Here is a 13,074-nt window from a genome sequence, read left to right on the forward strand (position 1 = left end):
GACGGGCACTGACATCAGGATGGCTGGTTCTGAAACGATTAGTAAATATGAAAGGATGAAACTGTACGATGTTTTTAACTTGAGGGTGGAATTTGAGAATCAAAGAACTACAAGATCCTATTCCCTGCCGAAATACCACAAGCAAACTACATCCTATTCCCTATTAGTCACTTGGCTTTGGTTTTCTCATGCCCAGGATTCTACTTCTACTGACACGGCTTCTTCAAGAAAACTGTTAGATACATTTATAACAAACAATGAGGATGGATAGAGGAGCAGAACCAAAACAGAAGTGAATCTACTCTTGAAAGCACTTCCACATAACCTCGAATCATTTTACCCCTCGTAATTGCAAAGCTCCTTTTCTTTTCCTTTTTCGGCCATAAATCACAACGGTTTGCTGGCATTGGCTGAGTTTTGTACTGAGCTTTTGCCCTGACTTGTTTTGAGTAATGAATTTCTTCGGGAAAAAAAAATCACTAAGGTTCGAACATCTTGCTTAGCAAAGGAAAAAAAAAAAATTAAAGGGAAAATGACATTTCATATATTCTGAAAAAAATTTATTACAATGAAACCAATTAATTTTGCATTAAATATTGTTTTATGAAAGTACATACATGTTAAAAGTTAAAATTTAATTTGTTAAATTTCTCAAAAGACTCTAATAAAAAATATAAGTTAAATTTCAACTTCTAATAATATGTATGTAATTCTCCTTGTTGCAATAAATTCTCATAAAGCCTTATCAATGTGATAAATTCTCATAAGACTTTATCGATGAATCTTTATTGCGATAAATTCTCATAAAGCCTTAAATGTAATTCTCTTAAATTTAAACTTGCCTCTTGTTTGTGCTGTCCTTTGCTACTAGGCTTTTGTTGTACAGTTCACTCCTTTGAATGAAATTCATTTTTCACTCAAAAAAAACTTGAACGCATGAGGATTTATGCATATCTAGCATCAAACCCGAATGTCATGGGATAGAGCCAAGGTAGAAGTTATACAAAATGTCTGAGTAAAATTCTATTCCTATGCCACAAGTTACAAAAGAAATTACAGGGAGGGCAACTGGAGCAAGCAAGATAATGATAGCAAATTCCAGCCCCTCTTTTTTTTTTTTTTTTTATCTAACATATGTATAGACCATAGAAACAACTAGAAAACAGAAAATTATTACATGACCAGAGAGGAGATATACCAACTGCCAAAAAAACCCCGCAAAAGATGGCATCCTCCTCGATCCTCATTCTTAATTTTCCTCGGAAGTATATGCTGTATGGTGGATTCCAAGAGAGTATTATGAGATGTCTGACCACACTAAAAAACAAAAAACTTCCTACTCTGCTTGTGGCTACTTCAAAACGCCTCTTGTCTTCCGCCATTTCAAATCACTGGGTATAATGAATACAGAATCTACACAAAGCCCACCTTTGGAATGTGTACAATCGATCTGTTTCATAGAGAATCTAACTTCTGTTATATGCTCCGATCCGCTGACGTTAAATTCCCCTACCTTGTAATCAACCCAGTTTCCACGCTTATGGTTACCATAAGCATCATCTCGCTCAGTTTCATCTAAACAGCACTCAAATGATGCTTGCTGATCATCTGAAGTAGATAACTCAAATCTCACTGGTTTTATATCCCAACCATGCGTGTGTTCATAATAGCACACACGCCGGCCAAGCCTTTTGGAAAATCGTCCAAGGTGGAGCCTAAAGAAGAGAGTGTAAGTATCGGCAGCAAAAGGAAATTTCACCTCTCCATCAACTTCAAACCACCAAATTTGTAGCAAATAAGCCACAGTATGAAACCTGAAGATAATAAGTATAAAGCATGTAAAACACTATTTCTAAGAAAGTAACAATAAGCAGTAAAAGAAAGTAGAAATAGGAAAGTAACGTAATGCTGGCATAATACAACGGCGAAATTAAATAACCTCAAAGCCTAAATCTGTTAGGAATCCTACAATTTGAAAAAAAATAAAAACAGCACAAATATCATATAAGCAGAAAGTTGAATAATTAGTTAAAGTATATCGTGACGTGGAACTTACAGGGGTACATAAACTAATCTATATTGAAAACAGTAAACATAGGTACATCAGCTTGGATGGTTTTATTTAACTTGATTGAGAATTTCACGAATCAGTTTAATTTCTGGTCACAAAATCAGGTCAGCCTATTAAAATTAGATCAACCTGAATACATATTGAAAAAAAATATATATTCTAAGTCATGGAAAGCTAAAATAAAATTAACCAACAACAACAACAACAACAACAACAAGCCTTTATCCCACTAGGTGGGGTCGGCTACATGGATTGCAACACGTCATTGTGTTCTATCGTTTGTCAAGCTTTTAGGAATATTATTAATTAAGAGATCGCGTTCAACAACTTCCAAGAGTGTTCTCTTAGGCCTTCCTCTACCTCTCTTAATCGGACTCAAAGTTATATATTCCACTCTTCTCATTGGTGCCTCCCTTGGTCTTCGTTGTACATGCTCAAACCATCTCAACCGATTTTCTACCATTTTTTCCTCAATAGGTGCCACCCTCACTTTTTCGCGTATGTGCTCATTTCGAATTTTATCTTTACGTGTATGTCCGCACATCCATCGTAACATTCTCATCTCTGCTACTCCAACTTTATGCTCTTGCTGTCCCGTTAGAACCCAGCGTTCACTACTATATAACATTGCCGGTCTGATAGCAGTGCGATAAAACTTTCCTTTAAATTTATTAGGCACCTTACGATCACAAATAACTCCTTTAGCTTTTCTCCAATTAAACCACCCAGCTTAAATTCTATGTGAAATATCTCCACTGATTTCGCCATCATTTTGAATAATGGCTCCCAAATATCTAAACATTTCTACTTGAGGTATAATTTAATCTCCCAATTTCACTTCCAAATTATTGTCGAACAGTCCTTTACCAAATTTACAATATAAATATTCCGTCTTACTTCAAAATAAAATTAACCAAAAAAAAGGAAAATAGTTTATCATCATCCAGATCAAGATACGTAAGTCTAAGCAGAGAAGTATGAATGTGTGCATTGGATCATGACAATGCCATGGGTATCTTCTCTTTTGATTTTGAGCAATAAAGTAGCTTTAATATTTGAAGAATAAGGTTGGCCCAAAAAAGAAGAAGCAGAGATTGTAGCAAGAATAGCTTAGTTTTGATTAAAAAAAGTATGTCAGGATTCAGTCAAGTATACGTTCACAGAAGGCAGAATTACATAGTTACAGAATTGCCACAGAGTCTAATTAATTTCAATAAGCTTTACATTAACTTATGGCCAAATTAAAGAGCACGAGGCAATAAAAAGAGGGAGATTGCTGCGAACTGCTCCAAGAGAATGGCAAGCCAATTTCAATTCAGCAGTTCTAGGAACTGCTCAAGGTCATTTTCAGCACATTTGATCTCAAAGTTGAGCCGAAGAACCACCTCAACAAGTTAACACTGGTAGTTAAGAGCCAAAAACAGTTTAATTATTTTGCTTTTTCTAAAAGGGGATTCAAAATTGCCAGACCATTAAACATCAGAAATTTTAATGTCACCAGATGGTAACTGTAGCAATTAGGCTATTGAAACTTCCGTATATTGATTGAGAGGCATTTACATGGATGTATACATGAGAGATTAATCAAATCTCCGAAAATCATGGAGATTGAATCAGAATCAGAATCAAATATCCTATAGTGTTATCTAATTAACTACCTGATATACTCTTCTGAAACATTTACAACAAATATTTACATTAAATAGTAGGTCTAACCACACTCCCCCTCAAATTGGAGTATAGATGCCAATCATATCCAATTTGCTTATACAACTATCAAATGCCAATTTATGTAAACCCTTGGTTAGCATGCTACCAGCTTGAAGTCTAGTTGGCGGATAGATGAGACATACAATCTCTTCTTCAACTGTTTTCCTTATGAAGTGTCTATCTATTTCCACATCCTTGGATCTTTCATGTTGAAATGGATTCAGTGCCATACTAATTGCAGCTTTGCTATCATAGTAGAGCTCTAATCGAGGGTCAATTCTGAAATGTATTTTATCTATAACACGCCTTATCCATAGTGCTTTTGTGATGCCCTAAGCCAGTGACCTCAATTCCAATTCCACACTGCTCTTTAAGGCTACTCTCTCTTTTTAACTCTTCCAAGTGACCAGGTTCCCCGACACAAATGAGCAATATCCTGATGTTGACCTTCTATCCTGGTAGGTTCCCCCCAATCTACATTTGTATAGATTTCCATAGGCCATCAGTTTTGTTTCTTGAATAACAACCTTGTACTAGGTGTGCCCTTTAGGTACCTCAAAATTATATATTCAGCTTCCATATGCCTCCTTCTAGGATCACACATAAATTGGCTTGCCACACCCATAGAAAAGGCTACATTTAGCCCAGTGTGAGAGAGATAGATTAATTTTCCTAATAATCCCCGGTATCTTTCTTTTTCTACGGGTTCGTTTTTCTCACTTTCTTCTTCATCCTCAAGTTCCTCTTCTTCTGATTCCTTGTCTTTCTTCTAATCCTTTTTCTTCTTCAGGACAATGGGTTTTTCTACAAGTTTACACCCTAGCATGCCTGTTTCAGTTAACTAGTCAAGAATATACTTCCTTAGGGACACATAGATTCCATGTTGTGATCTTGCAACCTCCATGCCCACAAATTATTTCAAGTTGCCAAGATCCTTTACCTTGAACTCCTTTCTAAGAGCCTTCTTTATTTTGGTTACTTTCTGGCCTGAGAGAATGAATCCTGGATTCAGTGGTTTGCTGGACAAGAGATTTAAGGTCAGTAGGATGATTTTGAGGTTTTTCATGTGCTGAAGGTGGTTTTTCAGGTGCTGGAAGCAGCTATGGAATTTCACTCAAGCTGAAAGTCACTCCCCCTCTCCCCCTAAGTTGAAATTTTTGGGTACAATGGGACATTCTCAACAAAGGTAACATCACGACTGATGTATAGTTGTTTAGAATTAGGGTCAAAGCATTTATACCCTTTTTGAGTCGAGAAATATCCCAGAAAAATACTAGGAACAGCTTTGGGGTCCAATTTGTGGGATGAGTGAGCATAAGCATAGGTGGTGTAACAAAAAATTTTAAGGGGCAAGTTAAAGTCAAGATGAGTGATGGAGTAAGATTCTCTCAATTTTTCAAGTGATGTAGTATAGGAGAGAACCCAGCTAGGCATGCGATTTATCAAATAAGTTGTAGTAAGGATTGCATCCCCCCAGAAGTATTAGGAAACATTGTAGGTAAAAAGTAAGGCATGGGCAGCTTCTAACAAGTGTTTGTTTTATCTTTCCACAATGCCATTTTGTTGGAGTGTTAGGACAATACCATCTTCTTTATGAAACAAATCCATGGATTTATTGAAATATTTGATGCCAATATCAGTACGTAATACTTGAATCATAGTGTTAAATTGATTTTTTATCATTGTATAGAATTCAGTTAAAATAGATGGATAGAGGTTTTATTGTGCAACAGGTAAACCCAACACATTCTGGTATGATCGTCTGTCTATAAAGGCGATGAACCATTTTGTATTTGTGCGATTAGGAATAGGAGTAAGACCCCACAAATCACTATAAATAATTCAAAACGGTCAGGTAGACTTATACTTAACAAGTTTGAAACTTGATCTTTGATGTTTAGCAAGTTCACAATCAGTACAATGAAAGGAAGAAATTTTATTAGATTGAAACTCAGAAAACAAGCAATATAAATATTGAAAGTTTGGATGACCCATTCTCCTATGCCATAACATAATATCTTTAAAGTCTTTATTCTCAAAGGTAGATGCAACATTGCACCAAATTCGAGACCACAGATTACTCACGGTTGATTCGCCGAGGTAGTAAAGACCAATAAGAGGCCCTCAAAAATACAATGAGTGGAACAAAAATGAACCAAACAATTTGCTTGTTTGGTTAGCTTACTAATAGACAACAAACCGCAAGCTAAATAAGGAACATGTAACACATGTTCTAATTTCATATCTTCGGAAATAACCACACTTCCTGTTCCTACTATTGAGGACGAAGTTCCATTTGATGTACTAATTTTGTCATTCCCAGCACTAGGAAAATATGTATTGCACAATGTTGAATCAAAAGTCATATGATCTGTTGCCCTAGTATCAAAAATCCATTTGAAATTATTAGTGGTGAGTATGGCACAATTACCTTTGTGAGCCAAAGAAGCAATATGATTTGACTTCTGATTTTGGTTACTGTTTTGAAGCACATTGAGCATCCCAAGTAACTTACCTAGTTCCTCGTTATCAATTCGGTACCCTCAAGCCTTTCCTTTTTTTGACTTCCAGTCAGCTGGCTTACCGTAAATGTCTCAACAAGTGTCACGAGTGTGCCCAGTCTTTTTGCAATGGTCACAGGTAACCTTCCCTTTCTGGCCTTTTTTAATTAGTATCATCACCACTCTTGCTGACAAGTGCAGCAAAGTCTAGAGAAGGGGATGGAGTAGAAATAGTTCCAGGAAGCATTACCTTGTGTCTAGAAGCTTCATGACGTACCTTAAAAAATACTTCCCTAGTTGATGGAAGTGGTATACAACTCAGGATTCATCCCCACACATCATCCAGAGATTGATGGAGTCCAGTGAGAAATTGAAACATGCATTTGCCTTCAATTTACTCCTTATAGCAAGTAGCATCTCTACTACTAGACCACTCCACTTCCATCATTAAATCCAGTTCTTGCTATATGGTCATTAACTCTGACCAAAAGGCAATAACACCAAGCCTTTGTTTTAAGCTCATACAATCATGCCAGATCCTTCCCATCAGAATATGAATCTCATACAACCTTCCAAATTTCATGAGCTAATGGCAAACGACAGACTGCACACATCGGAACTAAGATACAATTGGGATTTTACCATCTGTTGTCTGCCCATTAGGATGCAATAGAATTGAAGATGTGCTACATCTCTTGAGAGATTGTCCCCATGCTGAAGAAAGATGGAAGATACTGATCAAACTGGAGCTTTGGAACCAGTTTAAACAGATAAACAAAGATGAATGGATCACCTGAAACTTTAAGAAAGAAGCTGGAAGAGAATTTACTAACCAAGTACCTTAGGATGTTTTGTTTGGCTATACTTGTTGGGATATTTGGTGTGATTGTTGTAAGCTTGCTTTCTCAAAGGAGGGGTTGGATAAGACTGGCTCTGGTTTGGCTACATTGCATAAAGCTAAAGCAAATCTGAATCTGATCCGAAGCCCTTATAATCTAGGAAGGTGGCATCATTCTCATATAGAGCATTGGACTAGAGCATAATTTAATGCTGTTCATCTTGATGTTGATGGATCACCGAAGGATGGTATCGCCAAATGTGGAGGAGTTATACGGGTGTGGAGGAGTTATACGGGATAGTAGTGCTAGCTGGATTATGGGATTTAATGCTTGTGTGGGAAATTTCCTAGTAACAATTACTGAGATTCTTGGAATTGTACATGGTTTACAACTTTACTGGATCAAGGGGTATTGAAAGATATGAGTCTTTACTGACTACGCAAATGCTATCAACCTTATCTTTCGTAGTAATTATGATCAACACCCATAGAGAGATGTTGTGAATCAAGTTTGATCACTTTTGTGTAGGAATTAGGATGTTTTTGTTAACCTTATGCATCATGAGGCAAATTGTTATGCCTGTATTTTGACCGCTAATGCTAGCAATAGTCTAGGTTGGATTATCTATAATCATCCCCCACCTTACTCTTGTAAGGCGGTGAATGATGATAGGGCAAGTTCTACATCTATGGGATAAACTGCTTGGAACCTAGTGTTTCTTTGTAATCCTCTGTTATTCAAAAAAAAAAAAAAAGTCATGAGCTGAGGAAAGAAACATAAAGCTTTGCTGGATCTCTAGAACCATCATGTTTATCAGCCACGATGATGCCAATGCGCCATTACTAAATCTCCTACATCTTGAATTCCTCTAGGATTTTCGATGAGCCATCAATATAGCCCATCTTCCCACTTCCTCCAGTTGCAAGTTTTATTGCATGAGCCCACATACGGTAGTTCGCTCCATTGAGCTTGACAATGACAACATGCACCGATGATCCTTTGTGGCTGTAGTTGACCCAAGGGGACCATCTGCCCTGCTCGGATCAATTTTCAAGGAACCATCACTCTTCGACATTAAGGAAGTGTGATTAGGGTTCAAGTCATGCTCGATACTTTCTGAGTCAGAATGATAAGGGGTCAAAAGTGAGTAGCCATGCTCTGAAACCATGTAGCAATTAGGCTATGGAAACTTCCGCATATTGCTCGAGAGGCATTTACATGGATCTACAAACAAGAGATTGATCAAATCTCCAAAAATCATGGAGATCGAATAAGAATGAAATATCCTATAATATTATCTAATTAACTACCCGATATACTCTCCTGAAATATTTACATTAAATATTAGGTCTAACCACAGTAACAAACAAAAATAAAGCTGGAACCTAATTAATTCGAAACCATGGACTTATTCATATGGCAATTAAAAAGCACTATTTTTTACTGTCCTAGTTTCCCAAAAAGCCAAGTATAAAGCAAATAAACCATAGAAGGAAAAATAATCAAACAACAGTAAAACAGTCACAAGAATATACAAGCAATTTGCAATGACTTAAACCATTAAGTACTTGCACTGAATCTTGAGGGACTCCAGACCAAATAAATAGAAGCAACTTTTACAGAGTGAGCTGCAAGTCTAGTAATATCTGGAACCAATTATTAGAAGACAATCTCTTCCATTAAATTCAACTAATCCTCTGTTGTAATACAGCCCTAATAATCAAGGAATAAATTGGAAAGCAAAAATAATAATATTAAGCCTTCACTTTTAAATAAGAATGAGAGCATGAGGTCCATGCATTGTCATGCACATTCACCAATCACCTGGACTGAACCTACATATTCACCCTGGTCTAACCTCAAAATCTGGTGTTCTAACCTACAATTCAAGTTCAGCACTCCAAAGTTCTACCCAGGTGATCTGCAGCACATGTTTGATCAAGAGGCATGAAAAGCATCAAACAACAAAAGAAGCACGCTATGTACCTCTGAAGCAAATCATTTTTAGAATCACTGGCAAAATGTAGATTTAAAGAATTGAAGAGACAGATGAAGAAACGATCTCTGTATTCATTGATGGAGATCATATCATATCCATCTGAAGCATATGATCAAGTACTAAGACTCAGAGATTTCTGAAGTCTAACCTAGATTCCTCAGTAGAAATCCAATTCCAGTATCTCCGATCATCAATTCCAGTAATCGCCATGGCTTTTGCCGATATGGACATGCAAACCCTTCCCGTCACCTTGTCCAGCCATACTTCCTGTAAAACCCTCTTGCATTATCTTAACAGAATACTCAATACAAAGATTAAATGTTTCAAATTCAGACTCCCAATCTATCCAAACTCGAAAGAAAACTGCCCCAAACTCCCAACCAAATACATTCCGATAATTGCAAGAATCCGACACACCCTTTATAGAAACAGAATTCCAGAAGAACCCTAACCTCAGATTATTAGAAAGGAAGTGCATAACTATAATCAATAAAAACCAACCTGAAGAACACCCACCTTATTGCCATCATCAAATGGTATTGGTCGAGATAGCAGAGCAAATATATCCTTCTTGGACAAATTCTGGTACCTCTCGGGAGGCATTAAATTGAGCAGATCTTGGTAATTCGAGGGCAACTTTGTTTCCCACACTGCATCAGAGGACGCCGCACCGCGGAAAGCTCGATTGAGCCGCGCCAAATTGCATATTTCCGGCGGAGTCAAATATAAGAAAACGCAAGCCACGCAGCTCTCCGGGATGTCCCCAAGGCCCGGACCAATGGTCGAGCCATTCGTCCCAAGGCTGGATAGCGAGGCCCCCATGCTCTGTAAGGTCCTCAGAATTACAGAGACTCGATCTATTTCTTCAGTTCATGGTGCCAGCAAAAGTGCCCGAGCGAGGCTAGCCAACAAGGAGAATGAGAAATAAGAACAGAAGGTACGAAAAAGGAATTAAGAATTATTCAAACAGGTAGTGGAAAGGATTCAACGCAATTGGCGAGCTCGTGTAATGATGGAATATAGAATTAAGTCACAGTTTCCTTGCATGAGTCTGGGCGATTTCTTGAAAAGAACTTCCGTGAAAATATTTTAGCAGGAAGGTGCGAGGCGAGGGATTTTGCAAGCTGGGGCGGAAGCAGAGTTGGGGTTGGGTGGGGTCCAGCTTTTCCGGGACAGTGATTTAGTGCTAGTGCCTACATTGATGCCTTACTTGAGAAACAATCATAGCCGTTTTTTCGTTGATTTATTCGTTTAGTACGTGTTTCGTTTTATCAAAAGGTTAAGCACCGTTTAGTCAAAATGTTTAAAATATGTTGAGAAGATAGGTCAATTCCATATATAAAAAAAAATAACTTAATTCATGAGATCTAGATTTATAATTCAAAAATTTAGCATTGGGTTTTATCATTTTATCATAATTATCATAGGAAAGGGTGAATCATTTTATTTCTATTTTTATTTCTTTAATTCATTTTATTCTCATCATTTTTCCCGAACAAATACTTCTCATGGATCAAAAGTGAGTTTAATAAAATTAGATATTGCCCAAAATTTATATCTAGATACAATTTTTAAAGCAATATCTGGACACTTTTTTTTAAATGCAAGTGTATGCATAGAAAATATGAATAGATGTATTCTTTCTTTGATTTGTATCGATTTAAATAGAAAGACCATAATGCCCTTTGGAAACTTTTTCTCCCTCCCTCCCTCCCTCCCCACGATTACACTCATTTCTAGCATTTCTTCCTCTACTGTTGCAGCCCTCAGCAAAATCAGCAAGAGCATCGACAGAGACTTTGATACCAAGATTCAAAACCAAATATCAAATGTAAATGTGAACCCAGAAATATTTTTTACAAAAAAGTGTTGGAGCGTGAATGGCAAAGGATGATGATGTTCTCTTGAACTTGTTCATATATGCAGTTTCTTCCACTTATACACGTGGATCGTGGAATGGATGGCTTGATGATATTAGGGGCATTCATGCTTGTCCCATCTTGATTGGCTCATACTATTTCAATCATGTTGGACAAGTTTATCCTAACTCAAAAGAAAAATGAAATGAAACTTTAAGGGATGGGGAAAAAAAATAGTTTAAAATGAGACATAAGACTATTTTCAAGACATCTCATCTTTTCTCAAATATAATATTCATATTATTTTTTTTATTAATGTATAACAATTTATTTATCTCGTATATACATTTTTTTGCTAATACATGCACACACACAAACTTTTTATTATTTATAAACTTGAGAATTTTGTACAAATAATTTCATTTATACTAGAGTAAGTGTTCTCCAAATATACACCATAATATATGTTATATACCCATTTACAAAAAAACTAAATTGAGACAGCACACACATAATCCTACAGAAATATTAATTATATTTTGATGCTTCATCCTTTTTTTTCTTTCCATGTAGGAATACTTTGAGCTTTAACATTATTAGGACATTCTAACAGTCATTACAAAATGTCACACCTAAACCATTTTATGCTCTTAAGCAAATAAGTAAAGCTTAAATTTTTTTAAAAAATTGTCTTAATATTCACAGATATATGTTCAAATATCTACAAATAAAAGTCTATATATTGACCGGCAAAGATTTAGACCTAGCACATTGCCAAAGTTCACATATATGTATAACTAAGTGTTTGAATATTCACATATATAGATCTAACTATTAACAATTAAAAATAAGTAATTATTGACTTTAAATATTTACAACCCAATTATAACAAGTTCTGATTTTTAAAAATTTTTTGACAGTTATTAGCAATCTTATTGCAAGAAAGAATTAAGTTAACTTGAATTTCAACTCTTACTCAAAATATGTATCTAAATAAAAGACAAATAAACTCCTTTCAGGGCTTTTTGCATCAAAGCTAATTAAGGTATATGGCTTTATCAATTGAAGTTTATACGAACTTAATTGCTTATTTTACTGCATCTTTACTTGTGGAAACAAATCAATATCAAGGATGTGAAAAAAAATAGAGTTAAATGAATGACTAAATAGTCATAAACATTGTTGCCACGTAATCAATAAATCTTGTCCTTTTTTTGTGGCTTTAGCTCGCTTGTTGTTGCCTTGTTACTAGACAAATTGTGCATGTAGAATGGGATCTAGGGAAGAGGAGGGAGAGAAGAAAGGCAATAAGAGAATGAAAAGGAATGTGAAGAAGAAGAGGAGAGAGAAGGAAGAGAAGAGGAGGGAAAAAAACAGTTGAACATTGGATGGTTTTAGGACGGGCATGTGAGTATTTTTATGCTAGAATATATTTTCATTTAAAACTCTTGAGCTTTCAACATAAATCAAAATACATTATGCCTTATTTGTAAATTTCTATGGTTCTCTAGAAACTAATCAAAAGGGTAAGAAAAAAAGAAAAAGAAAAAGAATGCTTTAAGAAGGGCAAGAAAGGCACGTGGAAATGTCCGAGTCTACCCACGCAACGTCCCCCGTTCCCGTCGCGTCACGAGGATGGGCTTATTTTGACTTGACGGACAGGGCCCAAACAAATTGTGTCATTTCCTCAATGCTGCGTGATTTTCTTTTGGATATATAGATTTCCTTTTAGGACCTCCATTTTTTTATGAGTATGATTGTTTTACGTACAATCTATATGCGTGCACGATCTTTTTATTTGCACATTATAATTTAAAAAAAGTGTATAGTGCACAGCTTCGTTGATTAATTAATAAAAGAGAGAATTTTAAATAAAGATAAGAAATGTGACTTAATTATTAGTATGTCTCAAAAAATTTTAAAACTTTAGTTCAATTTAAGAAAATAAAAGTAAAAATAATTTTAACTTTAAAAAGATCAAAATATCATTCACTTGTTATATATAATCATTAATTATTAATTTTTTTATTTTATTTATCACTTTACTAATATGAGTTACAAATTATATGAGTTGACATGTCAATAATTATATAAG

General features: G+C 35.7%; 1 protein-coding gene across 1 annotated transcript; it reads right to left on the minus strand.

Annotated features, from left to right (window-relative positions):
- Window positions 1–928: 928 nt before the first annotated feature.
- Window positions 929–10,266, minus strand: LOC129317274 (F-box protein PP2-A15). Its single transcript, XM_054961636.1, has 3 exons — window positions 9,637–10,266; window positions 9,269–9,387; window positions 929–1,814 (listed from the first exon to the last, which is right to left on the minus strand). Exons 1-3 carry the CDS (start codon window positions 9,940–9,942, stop codon window positions 1,352–1,354), a joined length of 888 nt encoding a protein of 295 aa, XP_054817611.1. The 5' UTR covers window positions 9,943–10,266; the 3' UTR covers window positions 929–1,351.
- Window positions 10,267–13,074: the final 2,808 nt, after the last annotated feature.

This window comes from Prosopis cineraria, unplaced genomic scaffold, assembly GCF_029017545.1.
Source record: "Prosopis cineraria cultivar Desert tree isolate PC_DT_omini unplaced genomic scaffold, ASM2901754v1 PC1, whole genome shotgun sequence".
Classification (NCBI taxonomy): domain Eukaryota; kingdom Viridiplantae; phylum Streptophyta; class Magnoliopsida; order Fabales; family Fabaceae; genus Prosopis; species Prosopis cineraria.